Here is a 20,232-nt window from a genome sequence, read left to right as displayed (position 1 = left end):
TGGTGTAGATAATTACTTTTTTTTAGGGTTCCGAGATTATAAAGCAAAAAATAAATTAATGAACTGCAACATCGTGATTATAAATACTATCAGTTAATTACATAATGCTCAAATAAAGTCAACCCACTAAAAAGTGTGCTAAGAGGTGTATTTAAAAGGAAGAGGAGCACTTACACCAAGTGCAAATATTTTAAATATTCTATAGGTGTCAATTATGGGCAGTCATATATATATATATATATATATTCACCAATACCTATAGATATAGGTAATACATTTTCTTGTATTATCGAAATTAATTAATTTTCCCATCTGTGATTTGAAATTGTATGAAAGTTAAAATGTTTGTTTAAGTATTATATTAAATAAAGGTATATATTTTTAATATTAATATTACTTATACTTATGACATATACAGAGAGCTAAATAAGCTAGTTTTGAATAAATTCAATGCGGTCATGCAGTCTAGACTTTATGAACGAGCATAATATATTATACTGTAGTGATTATACTTCTTATAGTACGTATCAACTATCAACTCTTATTTTATTTTATTTTGATAATTATACCCCCCGAGGGGCGAGGAGCATTTGATTAAAAATATAGTAAAGTTATTATTAAACAACTATTCTATTAGAATTATTTAACTGGTTTAAGAATCATAACGTCTCTAGACATAGGTACAGGGTGATTCTTTTATCATAGAACACTCATTATTTCAAAAATTACTAATGTTTTTGAAAATATTTTTTTAATGGGTTTCAAGTTGTTCAAAAACCAAAGTTATTATTTTAAAATATTTTTATCATTATCATTTTTTAAGTTTTTTACTTTTCTGAATGACAACATAGAGTTTTAATTTTATATTCCAAAGCAGAATATTTTTCTAAGTATTTTGTTTCATAAAAATCGAATTTAGAGCTAATAGTTTATGAGTTATAAGTATTTAAAGTTTAGACAAGCGGAGTAGTGGACAAACATTTTACGGAATAACCCCGTACCACACTACCACTCCACTTTGGCGTACCCTTGCGATATGGGCCATTATTTATATTATGAGCGTATATTTATTATTTGTAAATTATTATACCAACGGCTAACGTGTACAACTTATCAAGTCAATGATAATAATTGTATTATAATAACATATACTGCAATGAATTCGATCGTATTTTATTTTTTGTAATCCATACCCAAAATTACTTTAAACTTGACTAAATTACTATTGTAAAAATGTTTACATCTTAAATTAATACATCTTAACTTATTGTCGATATTTTTTTAACATTTACGGAGTATAAGTTGTTTTTAATCAGTGTTTTTTAAGCTCCACGTAATAACATCTACCGTAAAATAATACGGTGGCAAAAATCAGTGCACATCATTGACGTCACGCGTTTACGTACGATCGCTATACAGTTTAACGCAGAAAGTGTTATCGGATATTTTTTTTCTTATAGAAAAGTTAAGTTTTCATTTTAGCTATTACATAAAGTTATAAAAACAATGTTTATTTTTATGTCATACTATGTTCTTTGTTTCTTTAAGGAGTTTAATATAGGCAAATTTCAAAGTGCTTGAGCTGGCTGAGCTCGTACCATGTCAATGTGTTTGTGGTAAGCCACATCATTATAGTCAATACTCAATAGCATGTATGTCTATGGTGTAAAAAAAATAGCAATGTTCCCACACATGGACGCATAAATTTATGCCAATTATGAGTAGGTACATGAATAATAATTATTTGATTTTTGTTGTGTAAAAGTATTGATTTTAATTTATTAAATATTTATAATAAATGATAAAAGTATTAATCTTTTTCCAATATTATATTAATTGTATTTATCCGATAACATATTTGAATTTGTCATTAAATTTAATTGAAATCAACTTTCTTTCATTTTAGATTTATTTTTCACTTAAATATTATTAAAATTCTTATTATCTATATAAAATTTAAAAATCGAATATCGAAGAAATTCAGAATTAAATTTAAAAAAAGTTGTTTAAAAGTAAACACAAAACAAATTTGAATAGGTTTTTAGAAGTTTTTTCTACTAATAACTATAATAGTGGATAGTTGATTAAATAGGCATAATATATTTAGTTGGTTTTGGTAGAAAACACCTGGGATAGAAAATATACCTGAATATTTTATTGTTCACAAGATGTCATTAAAATTGCCTATGTTAAATCCCTTATTATTAATTTAACGATCATCAAATGAATCTGAATGATTGTAGAAGGCCAATGGACTGATAAAAATAAATTGAAGTAAAAAAAATGAGATACATATCAGGACCGAAATTTCTTTGAGATTTAAAAAGAAGCTTATTAAATATACACATTATCAGAAATAGTTTCATTAAAAAAAACAAATGTGTTATTTCTTTCTCATGTGAATATACATTGTCAATTGTTCATAAATTATTAATATTACTTATTTTACATGCTGTATAGATTGTAATTTTTCAAATAAAGCCAATTATTTAAAATATATATATATATATATATATATATATATATATATACAATTATGTATCCTAGTATATGATGTGCTGATATCTATACACGATAAGTTTAAGGCACAAAAATATAGGTTAACCTGTCATATAGTTTACTAGTAAAACAATAAATTACTATTGATGGTATTAAATTTATTGTATAATAAAATATCATTAGAAAATAATATAAGTAGATGAATAACTATAAACCGTTTCAAATTGTTTTTTATATTGTGATTTAAAATTTAATAAATCCATTACAGTAACTTAATCTACAATAACGAGGGTACACTCTAAACCTGGTGTTAAGAAAAATATTTTTAATTATATTAAATATTATGTCATCATTATCAGTGTTTATCACAATAATACATGCTCATCAGTTTTTTTTTTTAAATAAATTTTTGTAAGTATGCTGTTTTAATTTCATGTAATTAAGTTGTTACTGAATTTAGTTAATATCTATATAATAAAGAACAAAAAATAAATATATTCCACTATAATTGACCTCCGACTGTAAAAACCGTTTTAATTGTGAAATTTACACACTCTATAATATCGCATTTGGGAAAACAAGTTTCGTATTTTTTTTAGTAAAATATAATATTATCTGATTAGGTATTTAAAATGACTTGTCCAGGGTGATTCATCATCGCCTGCCGGAACCACTGAAGGTATGGATATGAAATTTAGACAGTAGTTTTGTTTCGTGGTGTAGACACCAACTAAGAAAATATTTTTCAAAATTCAACCCCTACCTAGGCTAAAAGGGGTAAAAATGAAAAAAAATCACCTAGCCGGAATCACTGAAGATATGAGTATGGAATTGTGTCAGTAAGTTCATTTTATAATGCGAAAACCTCCCAAGATAGAATTTTTCAAAATTCGATCCATACAGGTTTTAAAAGGATAAATATAATATACATCTCTGGAGCTATTTAACTGATTTTAAAATTTTTTACCTTCAGAAAGCTACATAATCCCATGAATCTATAGGCTATATTTTATCTTGATGAGTTGCCCTTAATTTTTTTATTGCTAATTTGAGTTTTTTTTTAGAAATAATAAGAATATTAAATATATATTGTAGCAGTAAATGTTATGACAGTATAACTTGTAAAAATAAACAAATATAATAATTATGCATTTTTCTATTTTTAAAAATATCTAGGTATATATAATTTTTAAAATTGTAGTGTTTGAGACTCGCGTACAAATTTTTAATATTTTTAGTTTTGTGATAAAAGCATATTTTAAGTTTAATATTATAAATAAAATTTAGTATTAGGTTTCATTGTTTCAATAAAAATCTTAGAGTACCTACTATCCAGAAAATAGGTGCCCGGTGGCACTGTTCTTTTAATAATTATAATAAGTATAATAAAAATATATAAATATATAATATCACATCAACAATTAATCCATGAGTCCATTACACAAGTTTTGCTAAATTCCGAGGAAAAAAAACAGCAACTTTTAGTTAAAATAATTTTCATATATTTATTTAAGTATTTCTAATATTAATTTCAGATAATATGTCAATATAATATAATCATAGGCCATAGATAATAGAATCAGCTTACTATATGAAAAAGATGGTTTAAATTCTTTAGTTTTATTTTGTTGTTTTTAATCTGGTATGAATGAAGCCAATAATTTAACATACTTTCAGTTACACGATTCCAAATGATTTTTATAAGAGCTTATAAGAGTTTTATTTTGACAAAATGTACATATTGTTAAAGTCTTATTAATTTTACTTGGTACTAATTGACCATCATGGGATCTAAATTTACGGATACTGAAATATTGAAGATTATCAATTTATTATTTTATCAAACTTTTTAATTGTAATACAAATATAATTGATTAAAATTTTAATCAATTTTTCTTCAATACTTTGTATAGACAAATTAATAACTAATAATAAAGTTGAAATTGTTTAAATGTTAATGTAATCGCTACTCTTTATTTATTTAAGCTATTAAGTAACTATATACTGTACAGTGTACATAATATATTAGGTATGTATTCAAAACATTTAAAAATAATTATATTATAACATGTTATTATTATATGGGAACTGGGAGTGCTAATTTGAAGCCTGGCGGTGCTATATTATACTAAAATAACAAATAGTGTCAATGGAATTATCATTATATTATGATCTTATTTAAAAAAATTGGGTACTGGTCTGTTATCGCCCCGACATGGGAATGAAAATTTTTATCGCCCCGCCAATTACGAACGCGGCGATTACGAACCATATCAAACATATTATTTTATTTATACCTACGACAATTATCGCTTTATTTTATTAATTTTATCTATATATTTTTAAATTGTATTACATTTTAGATTTATTTTATATACTTATACATATATTTTTTTTAATGATATAATTTTGGAAATAATTAACGAATTAACGAATTAAATCAATGATTTTTTTTAAATAAACGATTTTTTCTGATATTTCTATATAAGTACTATATATAAATTTAAATTTCTATATACGTTTTAAATAGTGTGGCCGTGTAACCGCGTTCGTAAGTAAAATTACCTAAACTAATAAAATAAAGCTATAATTGTCGTAGGTATAAATAAAATATTATGTTTGATATGGTCCGTAATCGCCGCGTTCGTAATTAGCGGGGCGATAAAATTTTTCATTACCATGGCGGGGCGATAACAGACCAGTACCAAAAATTGTTATTAGTATAGATTCTTATATTATTTTATTTAAGTAGGTATGAGCCTCATATTAGAAATTGCAACGCGGGGCCCCGGTGCAATGAACCGCCCGCACCGCGGTTTCTACGGCACTGTAATAAGTATGGTGTAGATAGCTATGGTAGTACCTAAATATATTTCCACAATTTTTAAGATTTATACGTTAAAATTCTAGATAATATATTCAAGTGACAGTTTAATTTATCTCGTTATAAAATCAATAACTGGGATATTTCAATATTTTGAAAATCAATAATAATAATAATTTTAACAGATTTTTTGTTTTAATTATATTCTAAAAAAATATACATGTATTGTGTTACGAAGGTTAAATATATACAAATTTCTTTAAATATTATTTAATTCAGCCCTCCAAGAAATCCTTTGCATGTATAACTCATCGCCTTCGACCACGGAGCAATAGAAAATATCTATAATAATATAATATATGATATATACATAGTTGATATAATAATATGAAAAATAAGTTTATTATTTATATTTTTTGCATCGATTTCCCTTAATAATAATAAGAGTGCACATCGTCTATATTTAAAACGTTCAAACGATGATTTCTTCATCGGCTGTTCTCGATAGTGTAATATAATAAATTAATGATAATAATTGAGCATAAAGTAGAACACATCTAATTATTATAACACGCTAGCACTGTGCGATCATACCTAATATACGTCATATATACGTCGTATAATAAAGTAGGTATACACAAGAAGTACCTACCTACACTATTCAATAACAATCTGTGTAAAACAAGTAATCATTATGATAATAATATTATATATTTGACATTAAACGGACACCATAATATAGTCCATAGTGGATGTTTACCGTGTATAATATTATGTAATGACGCTCGTCTTGTTACTGATGTTTAAACAAAAATATCGACAAAAATTGGTTTTACGATACTTGAAAGAAATGGAAAGCACGTATTTACGTAAGTTACCTTTCTATAATTATTTTAAGCATACAATAATACAAACACACCTACACACCTACCACACACTAGCACTCACAGGATTTTCTCGGTGACCCTGACCACTTCCCGTTGAGTGGAGGGTTTCCGTTTTCCGCCAAAAGGACCCTAGCCCGTTATCACCATGGCCGTTTTCCGCCAATGGTTGTATTTCCAATTTCCGCCAAAAAAAATTAATAAATTATTATTGAGAACCTCTGAACTGAATCCAGATACCATGTAAGCTCCTCACCTTGTATCATACACGCGCCAGCTCACCTCACACAGAATAGATATTGATCATAAACTATATTATCTAATTCTTATCTTACGACTATTATAAGGTATTATTATTCGACTATTTAGGTGTACCCAGCGTATTTTCTAAAGCATGGTCTACTACTATACTATATACGAATTGTTATGATTATAAACATCACTCATTATTATAAAAATAAAAATTATATAAAAGTACACATTCAATATTAACCATACGAAAACGATAATTTTTATAATTATCACATGTCTGTTGTCCAAATAATACATTATTATACAAATTATTTACTATACGAAAAAGAGATTTTTTTTGACAAACTCAGTAGATGTACTGAGTACATCGTAATCATTACTGGCTGATGGATTCAGTTCAGGGGTCCTCAATAATAATTTATTATTTTTTTTTTGGTGGAAATCGGAAACATAACCTTTGGCGCAAAACGGCCATGGTGATAACGGGCTAGGGTCAATTTGGCGGAAAACGGTCACGCCCGTTGAGTGCTATGAATACAATATACAGTGGCGTATTTAGGGAGGGGTCCGGCCCTCCTTCCTTGATCGGTGCAGTATATAGAACAGTATAAAGCCGGATTGCCACGAGTGGGGTATACTTGCCAAATACGCCAATAATTGTACATTTGACCAGTGCACGAATATGGTGCTCACACGTCTGGCGTACTTGACAAGTACGCCAATACTGGAGCACTAGTGCAAGTAGCCAAGTACACTGTTGTCTGTTCCCATTGCTGGCTGTTATACGAACTGGCCGTGGGATCAATAGTACAAGTATATTGGCCGTTCCTTTGACTTGTGTCACATTTTCCGACAATCGCCGGGAACGACACCAGTGACAAATAATTGTACAAGTATGGCGATCCGACGGCATGGCAAGTAACCACCAGTGCCAAATATTGGCCAAATACACCAGTCGTGGGAATCCGGCTTAACACAATAGTAAAATACTACTCAGTACTCGTATTATACTATATTTATACTATATTATAATAATTAAATAATGATTTGAAAAAACCAAAATAAAAATAGTAAATTGTAAATACGCAGTGTTTGCCGATTTCAAGTAAAATATAAATCGCAAAAGATAAAAATATCGATAATGCATTATCGTGTCTAGACTAGGCTGTTTCTCTGGAAGCGTCCGGAAAATACGTCAGGAGATTGCAACTACAACTTATAAGACTGGTCAAAATAATGGACAGTACTTAAATTGTACATTCTTTAATATACGTACTTAAATTATGACTTTTTAATTAAATATTAAATATAATATACTAAAGTCTAAAATGTAATTACTATGATTTTGGTGTTATATATCTGTTGGGCCTAGGGTTGGGATTTTTTTTTAACTCGCGGGACACACAATTTTTTTAAATGTAATACTGTAAAAAATCGGTTAGGCTAGTTGGGCCCCTCCGCTGGGAGATTTCTGCAGGCTACGCCACCGCATACACACACAAATACACAGGTCGGTCGGAGTGCACACGGTCTATTATTGTACCATACCCGGCGAGAACAATAAATTATCAATTACCATATACTTACCCGGTGCACACGAATTGCGTACCAGGTAGACGAACCTTTTTGAACGGATTTCGTAAAATTTAAAATTTAATTAATTCGTGTTACCTTTTCGCTTAACATTTTTTTCGTGGTTTCCAGTGGTTTTCAAATTTATTTTTAATTTTGATATTTTTAAATTTTTAACAAAATAATAATAACTAAATATTTATCATTGACATAATATTATTATATGAAAACTTGTTTTTAGTAGTTTGTTATTTTAGGCCGGAGCTATAATACACGGCGTGTTCGCCGCGTTTCGAACGCAGCGTATTCCGCAGCGTTTTCTATCGAATTAAAAATAAACCAATGCATTTTTAGTTCGACGGACAAGCGGCGGAATGCGCAGTGTAAAGCAATAGCTCCGGCCTAATAGATATTTTCGATGAAAACATTAGGGACTATACGGACTTCCCAATCGATAAGCAACTGTATGGATAACAACCGAGATAACTACCTATATTATAAGTGATTACTGATTAGGCGAATTCAGATATAACAAATAAAATTAGTGACACCAGAATTCAATACCTACATTATTTCGGAGTGGTCCGATCATATTCGCTGTTTAATATTAAATTTAATTCATTGATGATCATCATTATGGAAAATGAACTTATTAGGTATGTCAAAAGTGTCAAGTGAAAAAGGTGAAATGTTAAAAGTTGTTGACGATTTTAAATTTGGATGTCACAAAAATTATTCAAATGGAGATATAAGATGGAAGTGTACAAATAATAAAAACTGCAGAGCATTTCTACGAATAGATACCCAAGATAAAATAAAGGTTAGTGCAAGTAGTTTAATTCACATTCACGATAAACTATAAGTAAATATTCTGAATCGCCAAAAGTTTAGTACCTAATAGTTTAAAACGTAAAGCAATTACAGGCCTATCAGAACGACCTAGTAAATTATTTCATAGACAATTTAAAGAAGAAAACGAGCCCACACTAACATTAACCGATGTTACGTATATAAAAAATAACATGCATTATGCACGTAGAACCAGTTACCCTCAATTACCAAAAACGATCAATGATGTTCATTCTATTTTAAACCTTATAGAAATCAATACAATAGACAATGAACAATTTGTACTATTTAATAACTCGGGCAATGGAATAGTTATGTTTTCGTGCCAATCTAACTTGAGCTTTTTTAGCAAAATAAGTGTATTTTACGTAGATGGAACTTTTGATTATTGTATGTACTAAATTTTTCTGTCAGTTATTCATAATTCATGGATTACATAATGGTTTTTAATGTTTTTATATTACACTTGTATTTTTTTTTATTAAAAGATAAACAAACTCCGAGTTACTTTGACGCATTTAAAGCAATTAATCATGAAATAACAAAAATAAATACTACATTTACTCCAAAAATAATTTACGTGGATTTTGAAAAGGCATTAGCAATACACAATGCCGTTAATGGAATATGGCCAAAAAACATTGGTTTTTTAAAAGAGGTTGTAGATTTCATCTCGGCCAATCTTGGTGGAGAAAAATACAAGAATTAGGCTTGGCTTCTGACTATATCTTGAATAATGAAATAGGCAAGTATTTATCATTGACGTTTGGATTATCTTTCCTAGAACCACACGAAGTTGGAGAATTTTTTCGTTTGAAATGTCTGCTATTCAACCAGGCGAACACAAAATTACCGAGTTTGCTAACTATTTAGTAGACACATATAGGGTGATTGATTTATCAAACAACACTCATTATTTTAAAAAAGTATTGACTTTTTTCAAAATATTTTTTTACATAGTTTCAAGTTGTCAAAAACCAACGTTATTATTTTTAAATATTTTTTATCCTTATCAATTTTTAAGTTTTACTTTTTTGAATGACAACATATAGAGTTTTAATTTCATATTTCAAAGCAGAATATTTTTTTTTTTTGTATTTTGATTCATAAAAATCGAATTTAGGACGAGTAGCTTATGAGTTATAAGTATTTAAAGTTTAGAATGGCAGAGTGGAGTGGTACGAGGTTACCCTGCAAAATGTTTGTCCACTACTCTGCTTGTCTAAAGTCTAAACATAAAATACTTATAACTCATAAACTACTCGTCCTAAATTCGATTTTTAAGAATCAAAATACTTAAAAAAAATATTCTGCTTTGGAATATGAAATTAAAACTCAGTATATTGTTGTCATTCAAAAAAGTAAAAAACTTAAAAAATGATAAGGATAAAAAATATTTAAAAATATAATTTTTAATAAAAGCGTTGGTTTTTTAAAAACTTAAAACCATGTTAAAAATATTTTGAAAAAAGTCAATACTTTTTTTAAATAATAAGTGTTGTTTGATAAATCAATCACTCTGATAAATGAAAACTCAATATTTCCTCCGGAGTTGGCAGAAAAAAGTTCTAACTCTCAAAGAACAACTAGCTATAATGCGTGCTAATCTTTTCATTCTAAATTTAAAAAATGTTTTGATTTTCCTCATCCAAACTTATATAAATGTATAGAAGTTTTAAAAAATATGCAAACTGATACTACAAGAAGTAGGTATTCTAGAAAAACAACGAGTACTCAGAAAAGTAGTAAGACAAAGAATGCTATTTATAGAAAATAAAATTAATCAATTAAACAATAATGAAATCACAATTAAAGACTATGTCAATATATTAGCCAATAAATATAAATACAGAAAATGATATTATTATATATTATAATTTTTTTTTTTATAAAATTTATGTATGTGATTGTTTATGACTTATGACTTATAATTTATACATATGTTTTATGTTTATGATAGTATTTAGTATTATATTTTTTACAGTTCAAATTTAATTTTTTCATTAATACACATGGTATGTGATTAATTATGACTTATAATTTATATTATTATGACATAATTATATTTTTACAATTAATTTTCATTATTTTTATATAACCTGGCATATCGTTATTAATTTATTATGACAATATCATTTTAGGAACCACTTACAATAATTAATAGTAGATGAAAAACTAACAGGAACATAACTAACAAAAAGTTCGTCTACCTGTTTTGGTACGCAATTCGTGTGTACCCGTACCCATACTTACCAAGACCGTATGTGAGATTTTGGTTGTTCAACCCCCTTACCCCACTAAAACTTTTTTATAGTTATATTTATTAAATGAAATTAATTGCCTATAATAATTTTTGTTCCACTATTACGATGATTGTATATTAATTATGTTTGTATTATTGTATTATTATCTATCCCTTATACATAGTTTTTTAATTTTACCAAAAAAAGGATTTGAAACATATAAACCTAGTACCTACTAAATGTAATTCTGATTCTTTTTCCAATTATATCTTTTCTTTTGAAATTTTAAGCTACGTTACCAGTTTTGACTTCAACAATATATAGTCTATCTTTATAACGTACACTTTTTACCTCCAAAAGATTAAAAAACTATTTACAAAACTCATCAGACCAAATCTGTTTTATAAGAAGGTATAATATCACTTTTTAGTGTACTTATTAGACAAATTTAAATCAAACCAGAATTGAACGTTTCAGTGTTTCACAATAGAAAAAAGACTGCTAGACTTTTAACTAAAAACATATTTCTTTTAAAATTGTATAATACTATAATGTATCACAAATGACATGTGTAATAGGTACCTATCTAAAAATTCTTATTTAGATAAAATATTATTATAATATTATATACCAGTGGATATAGAAATATATAAATTATTTTTACATTAATATTATAATTTTTTGTTTAATGAAAATACAAGATATGGTTTTAAACCTCTCCTAAAAATTAGTTTCAGCTACAGCCTTGATACATACTGTAGTACCCAGGCCCGTTTGCTAGGAAAATAAATTTAAATCTATTTTTTCCTAAAGATAATTTCACTATAGTTCTGAATTTAATCATTTTTAATCGTTTTATTTTTTTTATTGTCAGCCAATAATAAAATATAATATAATATAAGTATTATAAATAGTGTATATTAGCTAACAGTAACGCTTAGATATAAGAGTATAACTTAACTATCATCGCCCATACCAGTATATCTACGTATATAGTACCAAACCAATTAGATTAATAAGACAGTTAACTTAGTACATATATTTATTTTAAATCAAATATATTTATTTCCATTGATTGTATCCTATTTCTAAATTATTTACTAAAAGAGTTACAGACATTTATGATTTTTATTATTACTATATTTTCATCAGACTATGAAATATATTTTGAATATTCATTACAATGTTTGTCTAATAAGATTTAGCATTTATACATAGTACTCTGGAATAACTATACAAGTTTAGGACATATATATTGGTATATAGTGACGGCTCGTGGTATGGTGCACAGGAGTATGTGAACCACCAAAAAAAATTTAAAACATTATAAAAAGTCATTAGATTCCCATGGTAACATATTATAACTATAAAATTGATTATTATGCATATGATCTGTAGACTGTAATAAAAAAATTTTTAAGCAGTTTTTCATGTTGAGAAGTGTATCTATAAACGATTAAATAATTCACGGAGTACAAACTGTTTGTGCTCTGGGTGGCCGTGTAAATATTAGATACAGGTCTTGACACTTCGGTTAGTACTATATGGTAATTTGGAGCACATTTAATGTGTGCACCGAACTTATTTTTATTGTGTTGCAATGTCTCATCATTCATCGAAACGATAACACTGTATATTAGCTATGCCGTCTATTGGAAAAAGCATGATAAATAAATAAATGTCTAATTTTAACGAAGACGTTATTAAAGTGTTTATACAAAAAAAAAAAGGCAAACGTATAGATTCAGTTTTTAAAAATGTAACTGATTAATTTTGTATAATATTAATTGTAATTTGTTGTCTAATTTCACAGCTCAGATAATAAATTATAATTACTAAGATATTGTGTTTATGTTCATTGTTCATACACGATAAGTCAATTTTAACTATAATCAGTTGTTTATTCTAATTTATTTATATTTTAATGAGGTAAAAAGCTTAAAAAAATTAATTTAGACAAGTAGGTACATTATTTTATGTATGTGCATATGCACCTAAAAGCTAAAACAAAATTAATATTTTTACCATCTCCCATAGGTATCTTATACATTTATTGTGCACCACCATTAAATATTATAGCTTTAGGACTGAACATTTGTATTAATTTACACTATTATAATAATTATAATACTAACACATGTAAGTATTATAAGTATTATTCTAAACAAACTAGAAATTTAATAAAGTATAATAAAAATACATAATATCACATTAACAATTAATCCATGACACAAGTTTTGGTAAATTCCGTAAACAAAAACAGTATCTTTTAGTTAAAATAATTTTCATATATTTATTTCTAATATTAATTTTAGATAATATGTCAATATATAATCATAGGCCATAGATAATAGAATCAGTTATGAAATAGATGATTTAAATTCTTTAGTTTTTATATTGTTGTTTTTAATCAAGTATGAATGAATCCAATAATTTAACATCATTTCAGTTACACGATTCCAAATGATTTTTATAAGAGCTTATATGAATTATATTTTGACAAAATGCACATGTTATAGTATTATTATTTTTACGTGGTACTAATACACCATGATGGAATCTAAATTTATGGATACTGAAACTTTCTAGATCATCAAATCTTTCAGAACATTGAAAACATTTGAACATGCCAGGAGTATGACAGTTAGTTCTTGATTGATGAGTTCTCAGTTTATGAAAATTAGAAAATGCATCACAACATTGCCAACATATCCTTTTATCCTCATATTTAAAATGATATCGATGATGAATTTTAAAAGAGTCAAAGGTCGGGAAGATGAAATTGCAAGAGGGTTTTAAACAAGTAAAAAGTCTGTAAGTTGATGGATGTGGAGGCTTGCGCACGACTCTTTCTTGACATTCCAATACATTCATCGTTCTGCTTCTTTCAACAGGTAATAATTCTGTATCATTTTCTTCAATTTTTATTCCAATAGATGAACTAGAACAGGGATTAGATATTGAAGCGCGAGCAGGCTAAAAACAAAAATATAAGAATAATAAACTTTAAAAATAATTCACTTTATTAAGGTAAACAGAGTACATGCGTTTATTATTAATATTAATAAAATATTATATATTACCATTTAGAATAAGTTAATTATGTAAGTGTTGACATTATACTCAGTTCAAGTTAGGAAACGTTGACACAAGGGCGTGGCAATACTACTTGGCAGGTATACAAATAATTGGGTAGGGGTGACAAAAAAGTGTTGCCTAATTGCCGTTGACTACGTTTCTTAACTTGAATAGAGTATAATATGTTAAAATACCTAAACCAGGGGCGTCATTTCAGGTTTTTTTTTTCGGGTATGCAAACTTTCAAGCAGGCCATTTTGAAATTTCACCAGACCATATAAAAATAGATATAAAAGTATCAAAAGTATAAATAGGTATAAAAAACTAATTAAAAATATATTATTGTAATTATTAAGTTTTACAATTGATGTTATTGGTGATAATATCATTGTAACAAAAAAAAAAAAAAACTGTATTACTAGTGGGTATCAAAATAGAGTTTTAAATGCTTCTAATTTACCATAAAGTTAGACTTTATTTAAATAAAATATTTAATTTAATTTAATTAAAGGAGAAACATAACATGAATGTTATTTTGTTTGTTTTTTTTCTGGTCAAGGTTGCTATTAATTGAAATATCTATCCTCGGCATGTCGTACAATGCTCATTGGAGTATTAAATGCCATACATAAAAATAAATATAATCTATAGTACTAGAGGTAGTACTACTTTATCGCAAGCTATTAGCTAACCGAAAAATGTAAATTCCTAAAAATGTATTATTATGATGAGAAAAAAATTTTAAATTACAACTCCAGTTGTTTTGTACAACCGAGTTAACAGCAATTGTCTGTGGAATGGTTCGCGTATGAGGTAACAAGACTTTGCTACCGTATGATGCGATCTTATTTTGAAAAAATATACTTTTACAAAAAATCTATACCTATTACAACAGTTCTAAAAATTTAATTTAATAATAAATTTCCAAATTTAAATTTGATTTATAAAGCATTACCTATATTTATATATATGCCATTTTTGTGACAGCTCCTGCTTTTGCTGAATGCTAGTTTTCATAAAATAAAATTATTACTTAAGTTTTGCATAAGATTTACAATGAGTCAATTAAAACATAAAGCCTCGTTTTACTAAATTGTGAAACTGATAAAAACTCTGACTTAAACCAAATCAAATAGTTATTAGCTACAATATCAAATTGTTGAAAAAACCTTATACTTGTTCAGTATTTAATTTATTATTACAGTAAATTATCATATATTTAGGTACCTATTTTATTCCAAACATAACTGATATTTCCTAATGTATTTTACTAAACTACTCACTGAGTGGTATTAAATTAGCTCATAAAAAAAACATATAATAACCTAATATATATAAATGTTTATATATCTCTTTAATAACATGAAAAAAAAAATAATAGCAACCAGGATTTAATTTAAGTGTTTGTAGGATTAATATTTGCTCTTATGAATATAATCAGAGATAAAACGATAGTGTCACCACTGCAATCATCCTAAACAAAATGTTGTAAGTGTATAACTAGCAACTTTACATTCAGCAGTTATCTTTAACTTTGTTAGTTTTAATAATTTCGTGAAAGGTAAAAAAGATGTTTTGTTTTAAAAATAGGTATTTTAAATATTTTAATCTTGATGCTAATTATGAGCATTTTTAAACTGTAAGGTTTTTAACTAACACATCAAAATCTAAATACAAAATAAATGTATCAAATTGCTGCAAATGCAGTTGCCCTAATAGAAAATTAATTAAATCTAACAAAGCTAAACTAAAATAGCTGAATTTAAATGTACTATGTTATGTGCTTTTATGACGTCCTCTCAAATGAGTAAATAATCAGTGAATAAAATTAGTTTATTATACAGATTTAGACAAATCCTACCTCATATACCTATTATTATATAATTTGACTGATAAAAATATAAAATGCTTACTTATATTAGTTTATAAAAATAAGTACAATCATAATATTACATAGAATCATTTAAAAACATTTAATGAAAAACATAAAACTTGTTAAAATATAACCAATATTTTAAACACTTACTGTTTTTCTTGCAAAATAGTTAATAATGATTGTAGATTCAACAGCTTTCTTTTTAAATTCCGACCATCCAGATATTGAATTTTTACAGTGCTCGCATATGATATTCGGTTTATTATTATCATTTTCAATCTAATGAAATTAAATATATAATTAATTAATTGCATTGTTTTATTATTTTGTTATATCTAAGTACGTACATTCATTCCCAGGGTTTCAGTTATCTGTTTAGTTATATCAGACTCATTGGAACCGGCTTCAAAAATATTATGAAATTTGATATTCCTGTTTTCTTCCGGCTCTAATAAACATATTCTACACATATTTAACTTGCTGCCATATGACACGAGACTCATTGTAAACGGTTTAGAAATTCAGAAATTCGGTATCGATACAAAAACGAGAACGCACAGCACCAGAGGAAATGCGGTAATCAACAGATAAAAGCGGTCAATGTTGTCTGCTTCTAGCAATGAGCTGGAATACAAAAAAATGTAATTTGACTTTTACTCCACAAAACTTAAAACGTGCTCGAGTTGTTGTCTTAAGTGTCGCAAAGGCACCTCGCATAACAATTGGCGTCGTTCAAACAAAACTACAAGAGACGCCACGGCCACGCTACCAAACAATAAAATATAAAAATTGTGGGAAATCATATCACTAAGAGAATAAAAAAAAAAACGGTTTATTATGTCTTGGAGGAAAATATCATGTCTGTTCGGATTGGAATAAGTAATATAGGTATGATCACCAGCCGCCAAATATAATAATACCTATTTAAATTTGTATTTTTTGTTTTATATTATTTTTTAATTTAACTGATTAATTTCAAATGGTCGAAGTTTAATTGAGCATAAATTTTATGTGCATGATATTAAAACTAAAAGCTAGGATTATTGTATCCAAGCACTTATATTCTCTTTTAAATACTTATCCATTTACATCTTTGAAACAAATGAATTATAATTGCACAGCCAATTATAATATAAATACGTCAAATTACAGTCATATCGAATTACATTTATTTAAAATATCTTAAGACGTACATGCCAATGGTATTTAGAATTTAGATCTTCATCGTAGAGAACATCGTAAGACAAAAAGTAATAACATTAAACTATAATACTATATACTTACATACAAGGCTGGGCATTAACGAGTTAAAAATTAAGATTAAGTGAAAACGTTAAGTTAATATTAACTAAGTTAACTAACTCGCGTCTTTTTTTTTTTTGAAACTAACTTTTAATTTAATAAGTTAAATTTTTAACATATTTAACGTGTTAACTTCAAGTTAATTATACAGGGTGATTCTTTTATCAAACAACACTCATTATTTCAAAAACTATTGAATTTTTTCAAATTTTTTTTTTTCAAAATTTTGGAACCATCTTGTTCTAGAACTATATATTTTTTAAATATTTTCAGCCTTATATTTATCAGGTTAACCATTATCAACTTTTGATTTTCAAATGAAAACCTATACTTAAAAATTGGTAAACTAAAAAGGCTATTTTTTCAATGAATTTTCACGTTAAAATTTTCATTTTTCGTCAATTCGTTTAGAAGATATAGCCTCCCAAAGTTGGGTGGTTTTGGGTGGTGTTTGTATGTTATAGGTGTATGTTAGGTGGTATTTACACACAAACACCATATAAGTGTTGTTTGATAAAAGAATCACCCTGTATATAGAGATTTTAAAATTAAGTTAGATTTTAAATTTGATATAGGTAACCCATTGATTTATAATTTTGTTGATTTAAGAAATATTAGATCAAGCCTGGGCATAAACGCGTTAAAAAGTTAAAAGTTAAGTTAATTTTAACTTTTAACTTAACTTTTTAAAATTTAATTTTCATAAACTTAATTCTTAACTTAACTTATTTTAATTGATGTAAACTTAATAAATAACGAGTTACTTTTAATCAAATCCGAGTTAAGTTAATTTATAAATAATTAAATAATAAATATAATGAAGTATAATTTAGTTGGCTATATTCTCAAACAGTTTTAGACTTTTAGTTTCCTGAAAAAGTATTCAGAGTACATTCTTAAATACCATGTTATTTTTATTTAATAATTTTAAAAAAATGCATAATACTTTTCAGTTGTCTGTATTAGTGTGTTAATAAATCAAAAGATTGTATTTGTTTCGGCATTTTCAATTTTGTATTTTTTTCATACCTACTACATAATTCTATTAATTCAATACCTATGTAAAGAAAAGCTATTGGCTATTTCCTGTGGTCAATAATATTTATGATTTTTATTATTTATACAGATATTATATATATAAAAAAATAAAAAAAGTAACTTAACTTAAGTTAATAAGTTAATTGAAAATGTTCATTTAACTGAGTTAAAAAAAGAATTAGATTAACTATTAACTTTAAACTTTTTAAAATGTTTTCCATTAACTTAACTTAACTCAGTTAAAAATTATCATTCACTTGCCCAGGCTTGTATTAGATTATAATATATATCATATAAAATAAATAGGAAAATGTATAATTAATAATAATTATTACCGGTTGTTTGATATATACACAATATACATATAGACATTTAGGTATTTACAATTTTGTAGATAGCCTGTATCCAGTGAAATACCACTAATACCCACCCGCATGTATTATTAATTAATAGTTTTAAATTAAAAATGTTAATAATTGACAATTGTATAGACGTATAGTCGCGCGTATAGGTAGGTACTAGGTTATAGCCGTTCTATGTACTACGGGTAGCAGCGACGTCTGTGTACTTAATTAGTTTTGTTGTAAACTATAACTCATTACCTAGTGACATTTTACGAATACGCCACACATCCCGAGAAATACGTTATTACTTGGAATTATTAAAATAACTCATGGGGAAAAATTGATTTCTGAACATCTTTGTTAACTCTGATTTGAAATATTTATAATTTGAATTATGGTATTGTCATAACTTATTTTTCTGACTTTCTGTACTCACTACTCATTGCTTCATTGATGTGCACAGTGTGTTGTGCAGTACTACAGTTTGATTAACATTTTGTCTCGAGTAATTTATCATTTTTACGCTGTAATTCCACTGGTGTTTATTGTTGTTATTTGTATTTAATACTTTATGATAACCGAGTCGAGAGACCTAGGGTCAAAATGGCCACATTTAAATAAATATTTTGATCAGTTGCCTGCGGATATTTCGGATCTTAGTGGAAATTTTGTGTTCAAATGTATTCTTTGCCTTCCAAAAACTAAATTGTTGTCAACTTCAAAAACATCCAATTCAAATCTTAAAACTCGTATTAAGGTAACTGGTAAGTTTCAAGTGGTAATTAATAATTAATTATAGAACATTATAATTTTTTTTAAATTTTGACTACATTTTTAAAACACGATATTAATATATTATATAGTATATACAATAGTTTCAAGTTTGATATACCTATGTTACATATTTACCTTATATAATTTAATATTTATTTAATTAAATATATGTATTCGCCATGAGGTAAATAAAATAAATAGGGCTAGGATTTTAATGACCCAAAAAACCTAAAAAAAATGACATTGAAATAATCTAAAAGTGACCTTAAAAAATGCCCTAAAGATAAAAAATAATATCAAAATATTATAAAAATGCACTATAATTATTAATTTTGAAATGACATTGTTGTTAAAATATAATAAGTATTTATAATATTAAAAAGTAATGTTTTGGTTAATGCAAACATTTTTTTTTTATTTAAAGTTAAAGAATTAAAACCTAATGCTTATGTTATATGTAATTAAAATAACTATGACTACTAACAGTACTTATCATTGGCATCATAGACTTATATTTACCTTACTTAGACTATAATATGTGGTAAGTATAAAATCTATTAAATGTATATTATACGCATATTTATTTTTTTTGACGCTTATGTATCAATAATTGTATTATGAGATAATTTAGACTAGAGTAGCATTTAGTATTTAATATTTACTAAGGTTTATTAAAATATTAATGATAATACAAAAT

At 26.5% G+C, this 20,232-nt stretch overlaps 1 protein-coding gene across 1 annotated transcript; it reads right to left on the bottom strand.

Moving 5' to 3' along the window:
* Positions 1–13,531: 13,531 nt before the first annotated feature.
* On the bottom strand, positions 13,532–16,797 carry LOC149062492 (uncharacterized). Its single transcript, XM_089216556.1, has 3 exons — positions 16,425–16,797; positions 16,228–16,356; positions 13,532–14,099 (listed from the first exon to the last, which is right to left on the bottom strand). The coding sequence occupies exons 1-3, from the start codon at positions 16,578–16,580 to the stop codon at positions 13,569–13,571; spliced, it is 816 nt and encodes a 271-aa protein (XP_089072682.1). The 5' UTR covers positions 16,581–16,797; the 3' UTR covers positions 13,532–13,568.
* Between the last annotated feature and the right edge of the window lie 3,435 nt (positions 16,798–20,232).

Source organism: Diuraphis noxia, unplaced genomic scaffold (genome assembly GCF_037042655.1).
Source record: "Diuraphis noxia isolate RWA-SAM2 unplaced genomic scaffold, SU_Dnox_SAM2 contig0001, whole genome shotgun sequence".
Lineage (NCBI taxonomy): Eukaryota > Metazoa > Arthropoda > Insecta > Hemiptera > Aphididae > Diuraphis > Diuraphis noxia.
This window is presented reverse-complemented; position numbering and strand designations above follow the sequence as displayed.

Coding starts and splice junctions, on each gene's coding strand:
- LOC149062492 (XM_089216556.1), bottom strand. CDS start 16,580: ATGAGTCTCGTGTCATATGGCAGCAAGTTAAATATGTGTAGAATATGT. Junction 16,357..16,424: donor CTGAAACCCTGGGAATGAAT/GTACGTACTTAG, acceptor TAATTTCATTAG/ATTGAAAATGATAATAATAA. Junction 14,100..16,227: donor ACTATTTTGCAAGAAAAACA/GTAAGTGTTTAA, acceptor TTTTGTTTTTAG/CCTGCTCGCGCTTCAATATC.